We start from the raw sequence: 20,921 nt of genomic DNA, 5'->3' as shown, positions 1-20,921 counted from the left end.
AAAATTAACATGTAAAAAATAAAGGCATTACAACAATAGCTAAAGAGTATATGTTTTTAGGTTCAAACAAAATGTCTGAAATTTCCGTATCCTCTGAAATTTCTAAAGTTTCCCAATTTTCAGATAGGAAATCAGTGCGGCAGAAATTCTTTAGTCATACTGTACGTTCCAAAGAAGCATTAACCACAGAAACTCTAGCCGCCCTTCTCCATGGAACTGTCCTATTTAAGTAATGCTAGAGCACAACAGGTGCAGGAACCCTTATAAATTGCCAAGTTTCAATTTGGATCTAGGTATTCTTAATGTTTCAAAGCAGACATTTCTCATATTATGAGAAAAACTGAGTAAATGTATAGATGTTTATTTATTCAACCAATATTTATTCAGCTCTTAGGATGGCCAACCACTCTACCACATACTGAGGAAACATTAGTGAGCCGAGACACATGAGATTTTGCTCTCTGGGAACTTATATTCTACAAGGCTAGAACACACACACAGACAGACATATAATCAGAGATGTTAAGCATATATACAGCTACAATTAGGATGAATGTAAAAGAGAAGCAATAGGCACTCAGAGAATATATAACAGAGGTCTGACCTAGTATAGGGAAAAGGTGTGAAAATTAAATGATAAATTAAAAGCTGAGAACTAAAGAATATGTAAGAAAAGTATAAAGGGGTGAGGATAGATGGGTGAGGAAGAACGTGTAAAGCGTAAGAAATATCGTGTTTGTAGGTCCTGAGACAGGAATAAATAGCATGTTTTAGAGATGATCAGAAGATAGATCAGATAGCTAAAGACAAAAACTGCAAGGGAAAGTAGTACTAGATAACCTGATGCGGTAAGCAAGGATTAGATTTTGTAAGGTCTTATAGGCCACGGTAACAATTTTGGATTTATCCTAAGGTAAATGGAAAAGAAGTGACATAAGCACATTTTTATTTTTAAACGACTGTTCTGGATACTGTTTAGAGAAAGGATTAGATCGGTGATTCTCAAAGTGTGATATAGGGATCCCAAGACTCAGGATCTGTGAGGTCAAAACCATTCTCACAATATCATAGTATTTGCCTTTTTTACTTTCATTCTTCCATCATTGAACAGTGGAGTTTTTTAGAGACAACCTAACATGTTTTGATGCCTTTGCTTTCATAGCTAATGGAATATGTGCTTATATATTCTTGTGCTTGAAATATTTCTCAGTTTTAATTTTTAAAAGTGTAAATATTGATAGATATAATCCACATCAACAAAAGATCTTTTGAATACTCAATCTCTTTTAAGTGTTAAGAGGTTCCAAGACAAAAATATTTAAAAACTGCCAGGAGGACAGTTAGGAAGCTATTTATAGTTCTAAGACTAAATAATGAACTGAATTAAGTTGGCAGGAGTGAAGCTTGAGAAGTAGATGAATTTCAGGGTAATTAGGAGGTTGAACTGACAGGATTTGGTGACCAATAAGATACAGAAGGCAGGAAAAAAAGGGGAAGCAGTTATTTTTGGGCTTCAGGCTTAAGTAACTCTACAGGTGGTGGTGTCTGTCAGTGAGACCAGGAACCTAAAGGAGGGATCAGGTCTGAAGAAAGTGCTTATGTTCAACACTGTATATGCTGAGTTTGAGGCACCCAGTAGGTGACAGGACAGCAGATGAAAATTTGAGTTATAAGCATTTAGGCAGCCACTAAAGCCATGGGAGGGGAAATTGCCCCAAGGAGCATATGTAGAACGAGAACAGTTGGAACCTTGAGGTACTACAATATTTAAAGGTGAGGTAGAAGAACTGGCATTGGAAATTCAAGATAGAAATAGGAAGAAAATATGATGGAAGCAAAGCTGAAAGAGTATTACGAGGAAGGAGATTAAGATGAAGACTAAAACGATCCATTGGATTTTATGACACGTAGCTGACCACATGGCAAGTGCTGTTTTCAGCAGAACGGTAGAAGACAAACTGAAATGACTGACGAATGAGCAGGAAGTAGAAGAAATAATATACTAAGTATAGCCAAGTTTCTAAGTTTTGAAAACACAGTAGATATTTAAATTCTGATGGGGAAAATCCAGTAAAGACAAAGATGATAAAACATAAGACTAGGTTTACTTTTTATTAATTTTTATCAAGAGTAGAAATATAGGGGTCAGGAAGTAACAAGGGGGCAGAAGAAAGACCTTGATGTAATTTTAATGCTAAATATGCGTACAAGGAAAATCCCTTAACATCCCATGGATTTTCAGTTCGGAAGTAATTAACACGAAGTTACTATAAAAAAAAGAACATAACACTTCAATATCCACATCTATTCTAAGTTATAGTCATTTAACGTGTAAAACAATATTTAAGAAACACTCTAAGACTAAGATAAATCCGAGGTCCAACAATTAAGTTCACAGACTTGTTGCAACAATGTTGCTAATCTTATCTGATATCAGAGGGATTATTCATTATGAATTTGTACCAAATGAACAGTTAACCAAGTTTACTATTTGGAAGTGCTGAAAGGCTGCATGAAAAAGAGACGACTGAACTTTTCGCCAACAATTCATGGCTCTTGCATCACGACAATGCACCAGCTCACATAGCACTGTCTGTGAAGTAGTTTTTAGCCAGTAAACAAATAACTGTATTGGAACACCCTCCCTACTCACCTGATCTGGCCCCCAATGACTTCTTTCTTTACCCAAAAATAAAGGAAATATTGAAAGGAAGATATTTTGATGACATTCAAGACATTGATGACATCAAGAATAATACGACGACAGCTCTGATGGCTATTTCAGAAAAAAAGTTCCAAAATTACTTTGAAGGGTGGACTAGGCGCTGGCATCGGTGCATAGCTTCCCAAGGGGAATACTTCGAAGGTGAAAGTAGTGATATTCAGCAATGAGGTATGTAGCAGTTTTTCTAGGATGAGTTCTCGTACTTAATTGTCAGACCTCATACAACACTATTAAGATTTATGAGAAAAGAATCACCTACCCTTGGTCCTCTTCCTTTAATTTTCCTGCCAGACCTAGTAACTAAAAGTCGCCTCTGGTATGAAGCTGGCTGGGAGTTAGGTGGATTACTAGAACGAAGGAAAGGGAAAATTCAAACACATTATTTTATCAAAATAAATCTGGAAAACACAGTTTTACTGATCTAAACTAATAAATTTTAAATCTTATATATAATCGGGGGTTCTCAAGAAGGAATGTTAGCAATTTCTATTAGATATCTGGAAACGTACAGGAGTATTATTTTCAACTGTCAATAACCAGCAGGTGCTATTGGTACCAAGTGCCCAGGAGTCAAGAATGCTAAAATTTTGTAATGCACGAGGATGAAGAACTATTCTGCCCCCAAATTCCAATTGTGTCCTGTGGAGAAACACTGTTATAAAATTGTCATAAAATTATTAACTAAGATGAAGTTAACTTGATAGTACTAAGGAAAATCAACATAGCAGAGCTCAGAGTAGGCTATATGCTATGAGGGAACAATTTAAAAACTACCTTATTCCAAAGTACCTTATTATTCTATGAGCAGCTGTTCATTGGTAATAAAACTGCAGAGTAGGTAATTAATGTGAATTAAGCAGAAACAAAACTGGTCTGAATTAGCAAGACGTTTTTATATTTTTACTGTATTGTAAACATATAGGGGGATTGCTCAGAATTTTATTACTTTTATGTAACATAATTCTGATCATAAGTAAAAGACTTCAACCTTTTATGTAGAAAAATCTTGCAAGTATTTATGACACCAATTTTCATTACCACAGTATCATAAACTACACAAGGAAAAGAGCATTTTTCCCTACACAGAAATTGAAAAATAAAGGTTTTTACTTCCTTAAAAGTTTAATGCATACAAACAACACAGTAAAACACTTATCTTGTTTTAAATAAAATTGGTTTAGAACGCCACTTAACATATCTTTTTGGCATTTGCAGTATTTAGTTTCTTAAAAAGTAACATTGACTCAAAATGTGTTTGAATTAAGTCAATTTATCTTTTTGCTGTGTGGTTAGCAAAAAAGAGATTTACTAACATTATTCTTAAAAAAATTTTCAATCTTGAAACAAGATCACCAATTAAATCTTGTCTAAAAGAAGAAGAAACTTAGAAAGTTTATGGTACAGAATGTGGGGCACTGTGCAAGACATTGACATTCACATACCATTCTCTCTCTCTGTCTCTTTCTCTGTTTTTTCTGTCTTTTTCATCGGCTTTAGGAGGACTTTTTCTCATTAGAAATCTGTTTTCAGGTATAGGAGGGATCTCTTCTGGACGGACAGTAGACTGGGGTTGTGCTTCAAGATTTTCAGCCTCACTTTCACTAGATGCACTAATAGGAAGACAAAACAAGTTTAATTTGGTTATTATGTGCCTACCCCAAATTTCCAGTGGTTAGTATTTCTTTCCTTTGGAAGATGTCACAATATGTACACCATCCCGTACCCCTCCAAAGGTGCAGTTTCATGGGGAAAATCTTCATTCATCTGACAAACCAAGTGACCAACCTAAAACCCAAAGCAAATATTTCCGTTGCCACATTCTGAAAAAATATTTCCCAATAAAATGAATCAAAATATGACTCTCCATAGGCAATGTATTCTGATAAATTTAAAATACTTCAAAATATAGGTAAAGAAATTAATTACTTTAGAGGCAATAGGCATATAAAGACAAATTTTAGTATAAAACATATTATTCCACACAAAACAAAGAAAGTAAATATGCTGACATTATCTGCTTTCTACCCTTACGTCCTTAGAGGAGTGAAACAAATAACAACAAAGCAAGACAACTGTAAGTTTCCTATAATTCTCACTAATACTATATTCCTCCCACAAATACAAACCTGTAAAACTAAAAGCATTATTTCATTCAGTTCAGACAAAATAAACAATAGTTTTGTTGAAAATGGAAATGAATGGGCTTTAGGTTAAGATGGTGGAGTAGGAAAATGATGTGCTTACCTCCTCCCACAACCACACCAAAATTCAAACTGCAGAACCATCACTGAGAATCACCTGAACTCTAGCTAAACAAAAGTCGTGTAATTAAGGAAAGAGAGAAGAAGCTATGTCCAGACTAGGTGTAGATGCAGAATAAGCTGGTCCCACAGCCACGTGTGGCGGTTAAAAATAGGGAGGAATATCTCAGCTTTGCAGGTCCTGCCTGAAGAGCAAGCGGTTGCAGCCCTACACCAGGCTCCCCAGCCTGGTGCCAGGAATAGAAGTCCCCATGACTTCTGGCTGTGAAAACCAGCAGAGACTGTGGCTAAGTGAGATGAAAGGCAGCTGGAGTCCCAGGCATTCCTTTTAAAGGGTCCACACACAAACTTACTCTGATGGACTCACTCGCTCTGAGATCCAGTGCTGGGGCAGCAGCTTGAAAGGCATCAGGAGCTTATGGGGAGGAACTGAATTGTCTGGCTTTAAGGATAGGATTGGAGAGAGGGGGTTTTTCCCCAGACAGAAGTGCTGGTCCTTCTACCACCCAACCCTCACACACAGTAAGGTTGAGTCTTCATCAACCTAGCTAACACCATTTGCCCCACTCTGGTGATGCCCTGGGACCTCGGTCCACTCAAGCAGCTTCCAGTGGCTTTTCATACAAACGGCCTGTCTTGACTCACACTATGAACTTTCCTAAAATCTCTCAAAGGTTCACAAACCCCAAACAAGTAGCCTCTGGCCTTGGTGTACCCTGTACCTCCTGATAAACAGCCCCATGCCCGGCACTAGTGGTAGCCAGCCTTGGTTCACAGTTTAGCCGAGATCTCTCAGACACCTCCAAGCCCAGCACAAGTAGCAACCATCTGCAGATCACTTTGTAGCGCACACCAAGTGGCCTGGGCAGGGCAAAGGCAGCACCTGACCGTGGCCTACACCACAGCCTCTCCCAAGAGACCCCAGAACCAATACACTCAGTGGCCAGCTTTAGGCCAAACCAGAGTACGACCCAAACACCTCCACAAATGACATACCTAAAGGGCAGACTTGGCAGCCACGAGAGCCCTGCTAAAGCAAATCCCACTCTGCAAGTAGGAACAACAGCTCCTCCACTGCAGCCACAACCAGTCCTCACAACCAATCAGCCTGAGGATCAATCCCTCCCACTCATGTCCCAAAAGCAACCACATCTCTCAACTACAACAGGAGGGCACACACAACCCACATAAAGGACACACCTGGAGCATCCAGTTCTGGTGACCAGGAAGACTGTGCTACTGAACCCAACAGGACACCTACCATTTAAGGGCACTCTACCAAGACTGGGAGATGCAGCAGCTCTACCTAATACAAAGAAACACAGGGAAGCAGGTAAAATGAAGATAAAGAAACACGTAGCAAATGAAACAGAACAAAACTCTAGGAAGCTCCCATAAGACTGTCAGCTGATTTCTCAACAGAAACTTTGCAGGGACAAAAGTTGGCACAAAATATTCAAAGATGAAAAGAAAGAACCTATAACCAACATTACTCTACCAGCATAGCTGAATCAAAGAACAGAAAAAGAACTTCCCAGATAAGAAAAAGCTAAAGGAATTCATCACTACCAAATCAATATTAGAAGAAATGTTAAAGGGGCTTCTTTAAAGAAAAAAAAGATTTAAAATGTGAATAATAAAATGGTAATAACTACACATCTATCAACAATGACTTTAAATGTAAATGGATAAAATGCTCCATGAAAGACACAGGGTGGCTGAATAGATAAGAAAACAAGGTCCCTACATAGGCTGCCTGTAAGACTCACTTCCGATCCAAAGACACACACAGACTAAAAGTAAAGGGATGGAAAAAGATAAATGAAAACAGAAAAAAACAAAAACCTGGGTAGCAATACTTTTACCAGACAGAATAGACTTTAAAACAAAGGCTACAACAAGAAACAAAGAAGGACCCAGCAATTCCACTTCAGGGTATTTATCCAAAGAAACCCAAAACCCTAATTCAAAAAGACATGTGCATCCACATGTTCACTGCAGCATTATTTACAACAGCCAAGATACGGAAGCAGCTTAAGTGTCCATCAGTAGAAGAATGCATAAAGTGACACAGACACACACACGCACCCACACACCCACACAATGGAATACTACTCTGCCATAAAAAAGAATGAAATCTTGCCATATGCAACATCAAGGACGAAGACGGGGGTTTTGTGCCAAGTGAAATAAATCAGAGAGAGAAAGACCAATACCATATGATTTCACTTATATGTGGAATCTAAAAAACAAAATAAATGAACACAACAGAAACACACATACAGAGAACATTTTGATGATTGCCAGATGGGAGGGAGTTGGGTGAAAAAGGGGAAGGGATTAATGTAAAGTATAGCATTGAGAATACAGTCAATAATATTGTAATAATGACGTATGGTGTTAGATAGCTACTAGTTTTTCTGAGTTGATCACTTTGTTAAGTTTTTTAAATGTCTAATCACTATGTTGTACACCCGAAACTAATATAATATCGTATGTCAACTGTAATTGAAAATAAATTATTAAAATAAAAGAAAATGAAGATGAATGTACCCCCATTTAATTTATAGACTATGGAATATCAAGAAGTCTTATCTTCATGCTATAAAATATTTCTATTTTAACGTTCCCATATAATCAATCCAAAATTCCAGTACAGTTACTTATAAACAGAAGGGAATTAGAATATAAATCTAGTGTTGGAAAAATAAAATTAAGACCTTTTCTTGGTTTTCTTTCGCTTCTTCTTTTCTTTCTTGTGTTTTCGGGAATTTTTCCTATGTTTCTTTTTTCTTTTTTTTGATTTCTCTTCAGAAGCACTTTCAGAATCAGAGGAATCAGAAGAGGACTGAGAATCACTTGAGCTATCTGAGTCACTGGATGAGGAGGAGGAGGAGGAGGATTTATGCTTCTTCTTTTCTTCTTTCTTAGCTTTAATAAAAATAACAGGTCTTTAGTCAATACTTTTTAGACAAACTTTGTAAGTGGAAATTTATGTTTTTAAAGTCTAGTATTTAACATTTAGCTCATCTGGCTATTTGAACTGAGGAGTACAGGAATGGAGTCAAGAGTCAGGATTAGAACCCAGATACCCAGATTCATGGGTTAGAGTTGCAGCTAGTAAACCAAAGAATTCTGGAAAAGTATTAAGTAAATCTAAAACAATAAACTAAGTTATTTTAGGAAACATTTGAATAACACAGTTTATAAAAAAGCACAGAAGTAACATTTAAGAATCCCAGATTCTAATCTTGTAGTTTTCAACTTTTTCTCTCATTATCAAGACTGGAGGTACAACTAGAGGAGAGAAATAACAGAAAAAAACAAAACCAAAACTTTGTATGAAGTATAAAATACTTTGTTGAAAGATAAGAAACACAAGTCCACTGGCATGGGCTTGTTTCAATTCCTGAGCATTCCCTGATGATTAAGAAATTTGTAAGTTAGAGAAAAGACTTACAGCAGAGGATAGTTATTTACTAATGATTAATAACGATATTTTGGGGTTTCTACAAAAAATCATTTCAAATTGAAATTTTGTTTTGGGTTAAGGAAGCAATAATTTTAAAAGAGTTCCCAAAACTCAAATGCTTTAAGGACTCGGCAACTAACATAAATTAGTGATGTTAACCTGGTGTAATGCATCAGGAACTGGGGAAAGATATGACAAACTGGATAAAGCCTGACCCATCTAAAGGTATTCTAATTCAAACCATGGTGGAATTAAAGAAGTGAATTCAGGCCAAAGATGAGACAACATTGATATACGGATAACTACAATAAACTGGAACACATCAGTATATTAGATTCCATCAGTTCATAATGGTATTTGTAAATAAAACATAAAGCATTTATCCTTTTTCTATATGAACTGTATCACTGGCTAACTAAATAGTAGATGAAAAGGAGATGCTCTTTATCAGAAGTATTCCAGGAATAAAAGAAGAAGGAATCATAGTTAGAATATTATAATGTGACAACTCCTAATGAGGTACTAATCACCAATGGCTGCTGCGGAGCACAAAGGCAACTCTGTGACTCTTGCTCCTATCAACAGGAATTAAAAAAAAAAAACAAACTACATCTGATTGATTTTCTAGAACTTCAAAAGTGTACAAAATAGGAAGCACAGAAGGAACATACATATAAAGACATAATCAGTAAAATCCAGTGTGTACAATAATGGGAAACATTACAGGGCAAATGACCTAGACTTCTGAACAAATCTCAAGCAAATAAAAGGAGATGGTAGTGGAATCTATTAAAAACAAAAACAAAAAAACTTTCAAGACCAACTCCAATGTTTGAACCTTATTTGGATTCAAATTCAAACATCAAAAAATTAACATCAATGAAACGATTAGAAATTTGAATACTGTCAGGATTTTTGATATTTAAGGAATATGTATGTGCACATATGTGTACATGTTATGGTATTGGTTATGTTTTTAAAGAGTCACACTTTAAAGATAAATAATGAAATATTTGGCAATAGAATGTTATACCCAGAATCTGCTTCAAAATAACAGGAAATGGAGAACTGGCCAACCAGAGGTGAAAAACGAAATTGGCCATGAATTAATCATTCATAACCCATGGGTAATGAACATGAGTGTTTTGTTGTACTATTTCAATTACTTCCCTGTATGTTAATATTTTCAATAAAAGAAAAATCAATGACAAAGTATTTATTTGGACTGACTGCTGGCTGTCTGTTTATAGACCTTAACTGGAAGGTTTAACAGCTGGTTTGCAACCTTTCTTTAGTCTCAGGAAGACTTAAGAATTTGGCATTTGGCCAAATCATTCTTGAGACTCTTAGCTCAGACTTTATAGACATGCACTAAATCCAAGATAAGTGAGAATCTGCCTCAAGTTACTATATACACTTGGTCGAGAACTTGTAGTTTAGTCAAAATTGCTTTTCTAGTAACAGTGATATGCTACTGGAGAGTAGGAACAAGGTAAAAAAGCTGAAGGGACCCCGAGGTGATGGCTTTATTGAACTAAGGTGGTCTTTCCTCACCCAGTTGTGCCCCTCAGGATCATGAAAATACCAAGTGTGAGATGCCTGGGACGTGTGCAAGCTCTGCCTGGAATATGTGAGACTTCCATTACGCTGTTGCTACATAAGCTGTGCTGTTTTCTGTCCTGTATCCTTTCTTAAAGTTAAATAAACTTAAAGGTAAAGGTAAATAAACTTATTGCTGAGTGAAGCCTACCTTGTCCCATGAGTTCAGTTGTTAACCTGAACCCAAGACCACTGTTACTGGTGAGGCAGACTGGCTTTGCAAACATGTACAACCTTACAAAAAAAAAAATCTACTGAGATATACTAAAAATCTGAGGGATGGGGGAAGGGATCAAACTCAAAAAAATCTAAGGAAGAAAATAAATTCAAATGAATGAGTAACTCTAAATAAAAATATTGGAGACCACACAATATGTAAGCAAAATAAAAATATTCCACATAAGCACAAAACATAGCTGTTAAAATTACTTGACAAAATATAGCAGTAATGCTTTACCCAAAGATTAACAAAGCTTTCACTAATTCCAACTTTTATATTTATTTTGCATTCTTTGGATTCTTTCCTATGAGAAATACATTGTCGTTCATTTATTTAAAAAGCAAGTCTATGCTCCCCACCAAATGTATTAAATATATTTCAAATGACGATAATTTAGTTTACACTAAATAATGCAGTTGAGTGAAGCAAGATATTACAACAATATGGAAAGCCAGAATGAGATTTATAAGTATTTTCATGGTAATTTTATCTGCCTATCAGATGACATCAACTTTAAAAGGAAAAGAAACTGATTTTAGAAAAGATGCCCTGGAAGAGAGTTTGGAAAGTTCCGCTAAGGTTGAAAAAGCTCCCCTTTTCATATTTGTCCATGTAATGTATAAAATTTAATTTACATGCCCTTTTCTTATGAGTCTGCTAAGAAAAAAAACCAAAAAACCAAAAAAACCCCAGGGTATGATTGAGAAATGGCAGTTAAACAGAAGAGTAATAAGGCAAAAAATATACACGATGGTATCAATACTATATTACACTCTATTAATAATAGACTGTAGCTTCAGTTACAAATCTATGTTAACCTAAATTTAAATATGATTTAGGTACATTGTGAATCTGACTGGAATTTTATCCTTCTCAGATCAGCAATCAGTTTAACTGACTTGTATTAGATATATACTCAACGTGAAACTCAGACACGGAGAGAAAGAATTGTAGAATACATGGGGAAGTTCCACAGGGAACTTTGTAAGACATGTGCTCTGCCCTTGCAGAGTTTACAATCTACTTGGAAAGTAAGATCAACATGTTTGAATTCAATAGCAAACAGCATTGGAACATATACACTTACTAAATTTTCTAGAAACTCTGACTATAGATTGTATATGGATTTAGAAGTGAGTGTGGTCAGCAAGGACAAGTGTAAAGTAGAAAGGCTTTGTAAAGTAGAAAGTATAGTTATACAACATTTGTGTTACTATAAATCACTGTGCTATGAAAAACTGCAAAATAAAAGCCACATGGCCTATTGGAAAAATGGGGCACAAAACCCAGAAATTTCATCAGTGACACATCAAAAGAAAAGAAACTAATCAAAATGGCAGATTTTTACACTTGTTAAATGGTTAAGAAATACATAAATATGACAATACTGCTTTGAAAAAGACCTGGGGTTTGCTTGTGGAAGTGAACGTCACACGGGCTGCAGCTTGTAAGTTACTGTAAAGTAGTAGGAGGATGATCTGAAAGCAGATGGAAAGTTTTAGCAGATTGTGCTTAGGTGTGGCTCATGACACAGGTGATGAACTGAGGTAGCTTAGGAGATATTTGAGGATGTGCATGTGTGAAGCTGTTCAGCTGGGTATGGTTTTCTGAATTCACTTAGTATTTCTTATAAACAAAATCATGCACAGTAATAGGTGAAACTGGTGTTATCTTCAAATTGTTTTCTAATATATCAACCAAATGGAACAAACGCATGTTTTCAAAACAAGCTGAACAGCAGAATTAACTATATTAGGATTAGAAATAGGAGTAGGAAAAGCTAGCAGAAAGTAATACCTTTAAAGTACCTATAGAGTGCTAATAAGCATTGAACAAAGTCCTTATAGGCTTAAATTAAGGATGAGTAGATTTTGGATTTAAAAAGGGCAGCTTTTTATATAAGGTAAAAAGCTTCAAAAAAGGAATGGGGCAATTCTGTATAAGATGAAATAGAGTCATCTCTCTCTAACCGGCCAAGTGTAAGTAGAAACCTTAGGCATAATGCAAAAAAACAAACATAAGACTGAAAAACAGAAGGCAAAATGGCCAGGGATCTCTGGAGGATGACATGATGGTTTCAATTTGCCTTCCATATAACCTTGACTTCATGCTGGGGAAGCCTGAAATTCAGAAAGGCCAATGGGACACAATTTCAAAAGCCCCAAGAAAAGCTCTCTCCAGAGAAAAGACTGGGAAGAATGGCTGGTGTTATCCTTAAATATTCGTTACCAACACTTGCCCTACTCTAGGTAAATAAATACCAAGAAAATAAAAAGATATCCACTCCTCAGTTGTGTCAGCAGAGACAAAGTAGAGAACTTGGATTTTCAATATACCTATTACTCCACCACCAACCCCCTTTCCCCGTGACAGCAAGCATGTTCCCCCCTTTCCTTGGCAGAGTGATGTCAGTGGAGACCAAATGTGAAGCCTGGGTTTTGGTGCCCCTCCCTGCACTGGCAAGTGGCATGGATTTCAAGAGAGAAGGAAGCTGTAGAAATAGATTGTTTAAACTTATATATGAAGTCCTGGGAAGACCACCAAGTGAAATTGGGGATCAGAATATGGCAAAAGGTTTGAGAATTAAACAGCATTGTTAATAGCATCCAGGTTTTCAGCTAAGCTCTGGGTAGCACACAAACAAAGCACAACTGAATAGTACTGCAAGGGCTCTGAAAGTTTAATTATTGAAACCACAGTCCGCAAAGATAGGCCAGGACCTACGTGTTAAACCTAAATAAGGTGATTGCCTGCTAAAACAGAAAACATAAACAGAATCAAGAGTCTTATAACATAATACCCCAAACGTCCAGGATACAAACAAACAAACAAAAAAAATCACTAATAATACTAAGAACCAGGGAAACTGCAGCTTAATGAGAAAAGACAATAAAAAAAGACAAACGATGCCAACATCCAGAAGACTGATACTGGAATTGAAGAGGAATTTAAAGAAGCCATCTTAAAAATATTTCCAAATACAATCGATTATTAACTCTTTAAGCCAATGAACAAAAAGTGGAAAAGAAACTCAGAAAAAAAGATGATGTAAAATACCAAATGAAAAGAAACATACAATAACCAAAATAAAAACCTCACTAAACATGCTCAATATGAGTAGAGATGGTAAAGTGTCAGTGACCCAGAAGACAGACTAATAGAAATGACCCAATCTGAACATCAGAGAAAATAAACAAAAAATGAGCAAAGCCTGAGAGAATTGTGGAAGAATAAACAAAAAATCTAACATTTGTGATATCAGAATCCCAGGAGAAAAAGTTTGAAACTGTGGAGGGTCGGGGGGGAAAGGAAGGGCAGAAAATTTCCCAAATCTGGCCCAAAGTACAGATCTACAGATTCAAGAAGCTAAGCAAACCTCAAACAGGATACACTTTAAGTAACCCACACCAAGACACATCAAAATAAAACTTCTAAAAAAGAAAGACAAAAATAAAATACTGAAAGCTGCTAGAGAAAAATAGTAAGTTACCTACAGGGGCACAACAATTTGAAAGACAAAACACATCTCATTTGAAACCAGATAGGCCAGAAGGAAGTGGCATGACACATTTTTATGTGCTGAAAGAAATATCAACCCAGAATTCTACATTCAGTGAAAATATTCATCAAATGAATGCAAAATAAAGACATTTTCAGAAAACTAGGTCGATTCACTGCCAGCAGACCTACCCTTAAAAAAATGGCAAGGGGTGGACAGATGGCTCAGTTGGTTAGAGCGCGAGCTCTTGGCAAGGTTGCCGGTTCGATTCCCACATGGGATGATGGGCTGTGCCCCCTGCAACTAAGATCGAAAACAGTGACTGGACTTGGAGCTGAGCTGCGCCCTCCACAAGTGGACTGAAGGACAAAGACTTGACTTGGAGCTGACGGGCCCTGGAGAGACACACTGTTCCCCAATAAGAAAAAAAAAAAGAGCAAAAGAAAGTCCTCCAAACAGAAAACAACAAGAGGCTGGAATTTCAGGAAGAAAGAGTAATAGAATGGGTTCAAATAGAGGGTAAAGAAAATTAAGAATCAGTTCATATAAAAATAAATATAAATGGGTCTCTAAGAGATGCTAACATTAAACAGCTTAGAGAAATGCCCATTTAAGCTAGCTTTGAAAAAAATACCTTTTAGGCTGGCAACGATAAAAGCGATTGATAATGTGTGGTTCTACAAAGGGTATAGAGAAATTTTATTTTCCTATACTCTAGTGGCAGTGTCTACCAAAATTACAAATCCATGACCCCTATAATCTGAATTACATTTCTAGGAATTAATCTTACATGATCAACAGTCACATACCTGTAGAATGATACAAAATGTGGAAATGGGAAACGATGGACAGAGATGGAAAGAAGACTTTACTGACTATCCTTTTATACTCTAAATTTTGAGCCAAATGAATGTATTACATTTAAAAACTGAAGAAACTTTAAAACTTCCAAGGATGACAACTATTGCTTTCACTCTTTGCTCCAAAAAACCCTATCTCCTGCCTAACCACATACACAAAATCTGTTTCAAAATATCTTTTACAAGCATACAAAAGCAAACTAACAGCAAAACCACAATGCAAGTTAAGAATCAAAATGGATGAAAAGGAATTACAAATGAGTTAGCACTTCCAACTCTTCAGCCATTTCTGGTTTATTTTAGATTATGTAGTTTGCTTATCACTACTACGTAGAAGTATTTCCCAAACCTGTTCACGGATCTTCTTTGGGGGTGGGGTGGGGTAGGGTGTGGTGTAATCCTTAATATTAAATAGGCATTGACTTTACTTAACAACAAACTCTGTAAGTGCTGAACATTTTACTTGTAAAAAATCGAAGGTGAGAAAATGCTGCCTCATTAGTTTTTTATTTGAGATCTATAAATGTTATACCAATGAATTTCACATGAAAACTTTATATTGAAGAAAATTTCTAGGCCATCAAGAAAATAAAATTTGAAATAAGGAGAATTATTCCTAAAATAGGTCTCCTTTAGATATTTTCATTCTATGTTACTGGTCTCCTTTTTCAAATAGTTTCTAAACATCCCACTATTTTCCAGTAAAAAGTAGCATCACCCTGGCTCTTAATTCCAGAATAAGGACACAAATGGGATCCTCTCATCGTAGAAATGAGTCTCTGGTATTCTTCTCCACAGTCTCCTGAGTACAAGATTCACCAGCGGCTTCCTCTATTGTGCTTTTTTCTATATTGCCAACCAATCTGCTTCCTGCCACGTATATGCAAAATTTCTGCTCATATAACTACATATTGCCATAACTCAGAACTTCTGTTTCTCTGTAAACAGCAATGACCCCCATCTCTTGTTGTATGGCCAAGGTGGACAGATCTCTCTTTAAACAACTGCAATGAATCCTGAAAAGACCAGCATGACCTGAAGTCATGCCAACTCATGAAAAACCAGGAAGTACCTTAATCAAGGTAGTAGTTTCCATCTCAGGAGACCTGTGTTCTATCCCCCACTCTGCCCCTTGACGGCCTGTGTAGGGAAGTATTACAGTTTTATTAGCCTCCACTGTTCCATCTCTGCATCTGTCGGCAGGTTCTTCTCTCAGATTCTGAACCTTCTTAGGCACATTCAAATAGCCACAAAAAGCAGAATGTCCAATCTTGCAAAAGTAGAGGAAGAAAGGCCCATGAAAGTTGCCCAGACTCACCAAGACCACATACAAGTGGGCCGAGACAGTCAGATTTCTTCAGAAGTCTTTTTGTTTTCTTTCAGGAAGTTAGGGGGGGAAAAAAAAAGATTCTGTATTTTTTCCTTTTTAAACTGGGGTGTAAATCTCTCACACAACGTTTTAATTGCAATGATGGTGAACTCCACAGTGTTGCACAAAGCTTTTTGACGGTTCCTGATTTAAAATTGTAAGGAGGCCATGAAACTTTTAAAATGGATGTAAGGACACAGCTCTGCCTAAAAAAAGATTACATAAATGCATGACAAAATCCATTCCAACTAATGTTCTGAATGGTAATTGAAGGACTGTAAAATAAGTACCAAACTATGTGATCTCAAACATAAAGATCTTTTCCTCTTTCTTTCCAGTATTATTCAGAATAGCATAGGCAGGGGAGGTACCGCTCAAAACAAATGGGACCTTTGCAGGAGCTCCTAGGCAGATACTAATAAGGGGCCACATTTTCCCCAACTGCTGAAACATACTCTGCTTCCTTCGTGCAAGTCTGAGGAACATACACTAAGATGTCACATCAACTTTCAGCACAACTTCCTGACCACAACAGCACGGGCAAAATTACCATTTATTCTCTTCAAGTGAAAATACATTATAAAGGCATAAATCTTATGTAAAGAGTGATGTTCATTTACTTTGTCATCCTTTCAGCAAATATTCAAACACTGATCTTTTAATACCAAAAGAATCTTTACACCAAATTTACTAGTTTATAGCTGTTTACGGTTTAAAATGTAAGCTTATTACCTCAAACTCTTTCTAAAAATATAAACCGCACAGCATGTTTAACTTTTATAAGCAGAGAACAGACCCTAACACAAGAGACTTAAAGATTACAAAATGTAAGAAAAAAAAGTTATGTAGAGAACAGAAGAGGAAGATTTTCTAGATGATGTGGGAAGAAATAATGCCTTAAACTAAAATATTCCAATTGTACAACAACACTTTGAAGAATTAAAGATCAGTACTTTCAGGGTCTAAAATTTGCAAACATTAATACAGACTGCGTTTTAGTGTTTTTTTTTTAATGTATGATGTATATAAATGTCTAATTACCATGCTATATACCTGAAAATTACACATAATTGTATATCAACTGTAATTGCAAATTAAAAAATAAATTTTAAATGTAAGATACTCAATAACACCTCATTCTTTACTGTATCTTCAGGAACACAAAGCATGCATTACATGTGCTGTTTGTAAATGAGGATAGCCAGACGCATGAACACGAAGACGCTATATAAACATTCCCATTATGAGCTGCAGCATATTCCTGCAATGGTTTATGACGTACATATTTGATATGAGACAGAAGAAAATCATCAGAATCAAAATGGAATGCAGAGACAGAAAATTAAACATAAGCTTTCTCTTTGACCATCCTGGGTCTTTTTAAATTAAAACAAATCAAAATGTGCATATTTCTAAATGTTACAGAGCAAATCAGTATGCCTCAAACTTGAGAATACAATGTTCTACTCTGGGCAATTCTGAAAGGAATGTTAAAGACTTCATTTAATTAGCAACACATAACAGAAAGCACTTTAGATCTGGAAGCAGCAAACTGGGTTTGATGCTTAGTTCCCTGATGTGGTAAATATATCTTCATCTGTAAAATAGGGGAAATAATATTATAGGGGTATTGTGAGGATCAGTAAGATTATAGATGACTCTCACCTTTGTTAACTATGAAAAACTAAGTACTGATATTATTGGTCCCTAGACTAGGAAGAATACAAAGAGTCAATTTAATATTTTATTGCTTTCTACACAGGTTTGAATGTAATCTCATCCCGTTACTTTTGAATGTCAGACCCAGTATCTGTAACAAATGGTAGCAGTTACACATTTCATATGTAATATAAAGACACATATTTACTAAAAACAAAGGTCTTAACATTTCAGATAATATCATATCAAAATATTAATGTTAACTTCAAATGTCTGGTCTAAGTAAACGAAGTTTCTCAAACATGCCAGATGCTTCTGAATCTAAGCAGTGAATTAAGGGTAAATAATTTATTCCCCTGAAGTTTCTTAATCTATATTATTTTCTTCAATTGTCATCTTCTTTCCATCATCTTTTTCCTTAGAAGAGTATTTATTGTCCACACTATTTGGACAACTACAGTTTTTAAAAAACCCCCAAAACAAAGTGGAAGCAGAAGGACAAATTACTACAAATTAATAACAAGAAAAAGTTAAGTGGTTCTGTGGTAAATGAACCAAGTATGAAGATAAAACACATTTAAAACACACAAAAATATATTAAAAACATAAAAGCCTTATATTTTCATTTTAATGTGAATTTCATGCCAACTATTTAGAATATCCCCACTAGTTTTATATGCATAAGAATTATCAGAAATACGTAATTCTTACCCTTAGATTTGGGAATCAGCTCTCCACAGCTGAGTATCCGCACCTCAGCAAATGGTTTGCTAGCTGCATCTGTTTTCTGGTTTTCTATCTCTCTCACAACTTCTTGCCCAGAAATCACTTGTCCAAAAACAACATGATGCCTAAAGAGTCAAGTAAAGATGATTAAATAAAAGCTTCTTATTTTAATATTAATTTAAAGTAGGTTATAAAATAAATTAAAATAATCTTTACCCATCTAAATGAGGAGTTGGTTTCGTTGTTCTTTTGGGAATCATCAGACAGAAGAATAAAAACAAAGTCAGAGAAAAACAAAGTTAGCATCTCTAAAAAGGAAAAGAAAATAACTGCATTGGAAACAAAGTTGCAAACAAACAAATCATATATATTAAACATAATAGAATCTTATTACCTTAACTTTAAGTAGAAGAGAATGTAAGACGCTTTCCACATAACGAATTTTCAAAAACTTTCTGATTGTAAAAGTTAATATCTACACATTGTTGAAAACGCACAAGTAATTAAAGTTGAAATTTTTGGTGTTATTTCTATCCACCTATGTTTCTTGCATGTGACTGGGTTCTCACTGAACATTCATGGTTGTATAATGTTCTATTATATGAACATACGATAATTTATCAAACCATTTCACCAGTTTATGGGTTTAACATTAGTGTTTTCAATCTTAACATTTTAAACAGTTAAAGTACAGATAATATTCTGATGGCCCTCACATTTTCTTTTGAAAATGATCCATATAGTGTTTATAAATTTTTAAATTAGCTGCCAATATTTTAAATTTTGGATACTTTTACACAAAAATCCAGATTCCAGACCTTTTGGAAACGTGGACGATGTAGCACCTGGCACATGACACATTGGCCAGGCTCAGAATCCCGTCTTCTTTAGTACAGGGATTAACAATTTAGTTTCTTGTCCCAGCAGGCTTTATTGCTTATATTAGTTGCCTAAGAACTATAGACCTTTGGGTTTGTTAACCCTGACATAAGCATCATGTTGAAGAAAAAGATCTTGATTAAAACTTTGGACAAAACCCAAAATAAGCAGCAAGTCTTTTTTCGCAAATGAAGCAATTTTAAAAAATCCTTTCTTTCTCCATGCCAGCCTTAAAGCTTTGTAGTTAAGAACACTGATACCTGAGTAGCTGCTAGGACATACTGATACCGTGGACTGAAGATGGGCACTCCATAAGATTTATTATTTTTTTAAAATCTCATCAAAAAGACTTTAACCTTTGGCTAAATCACACACAATACTACTAAAAAATTTTCTAACACGTACATATATTTTTAAAACTTCACCTTACTTTAAAAATACCTATTATTATTTTCTCAGTATCAAAAGCTATGCTCACTTGAACTTGCTAAAACGATCTAGACATGTAAAAACCTAGGTGTTCGCCACATACGTATTTATATTACGTTATTATGTTCAGTATCTCCCCCCCCCCACGTACCTACCTACCTACCTATCTAGTTTGCATCTACATATAGTTGCTCCTCACTTCAGAGATTCCGAATCTGCAAGTTTACTTGCTCACTAGAATTTGTAACCCCTAAAGCAATACTTGTAGTGCTTTCATGGTCATTCTCAGATTGGTGAAAAAGTCTGTTGATGAGGACATGGAAAAATAAGAACTCTTATACAGTGCAGGTGATATATAAAATGACACAACCACTGTGGAAAGCAGTTTGGTTAGCTCCTCAAACAGCTAACCATAAAATACATGAACCAACAATTCAACTCCTAGATATATATATATATATATATACATATATATATTATATACACACACACACACACACACACACACACACACAAAAGAATTGAAAACAGGGACTCAAACAAATGTGTATGTCAATATTCTTTGCAGCATTATTCATAATAGCTAAAAGGTGAAACCAACCCACATGTCTACCAACAGATGAATGTGGATAAATAAAATGTGGTATGTAGATATATATAATGAAGTGATGTTCAGCCATAAAAAGGAAGTTTTGATACATGTGATGAATGAACCTTGAAAACATGCTAAGTGAAATAAGCCAGACACAGAAAGACAAATATTGTATGATTCCATTAGAATAAGCAAATTCATAGACGGAAAATAGAATAGAGGTTATCAGGGGTGGGGGAAAAGGAAAATGGTAAGTCTTTGGGATGATGAAATGGTTTGGGAAATAGTGGTGATAGTTAACAAAGCTCTTTCAAAACTAGGGGTGCCAAAAAAATGTATACACATGACTTGTATGCATGCCTCTTTTGTTATCGGTATATGTTGAGTATTATAATTTTAATACAATTTTTTCCTTTCTTAAAATGTATATATATATTTGGCACCCTCTGTATATTTAATATCACTGAATTGTACACTTACAAATGGTGAAGTGGTCAATTTTATGTATGTTACCAAGATAAAAAAAATTTAACGATTAAAAACTGAAGCTGTGGGCCGGCCGGGTGGCGCAGGCGGTTAGAGCTCCGTGCTCCTAACTCCGAAGGCTGCCGGTTCGATTCCCACATGGGCC

At 35.6% G+C, this 20,921-nt stretch overlaps 1 protein-coding gene across 15 annotated transcripts in view; it reads right to left on the bottom strand.

Moving 5' to 3' along the window:
* The window catches only part of PPIG (peptidylprolyl isomerase G), a 47,561-nt gene that overhangs the window by 5,918 nt on the left and 20,722 nt on the right, over nt 1-20,921 (bottom strand). For all 15 annotated transcript variants that reach the window (XM_081052423.1, XM_081052429.1, XM_081052415.1 and 12 more), the window contains 5 exons: nt 18,607-18,636; nt 18,376-18,515; nt 7,707-7,917; nt 4,168-4,335; nt 2,985-3,072 (listed from right to left, as the gene is read on the bottom strand). In XM_081052423.1, coding sequence (XP_080908549.1) covers nt 2,985-3,072; nt 4,168-4,335; nt 7,707-7,917; nt 18,376-18,515; nt 18,607-18,636 — 637 coding nt within the window. The remainder of the gene's footprint in view (nt 1-2,984; nt 3,073-4,167; nt 4,336-7,706; nt 7,918-18,375; nt 18,516-18,606; nt 18,637-20,921) is intronic.

The sequence above is a fragment of the Rhinolophus hipposideros genome, assembly GCF_964194185.1.
Source record: "Rhinolophus hipposideros genome assembly, chromosome: 6".
Taxonomy (NCBI): domain Eukaryota; kingdom Metazoa; phylum Chordata; class Mammalia; order Chiroptera; family Rhinolophidae; genus Rhinolophus; species Rhinolophus hipposideros.
The sequence above is the reverse complement of the archived record's forward strand: the minus strand, read 5'-3'. Positions and strand labels throughout refer to the sequence as shown.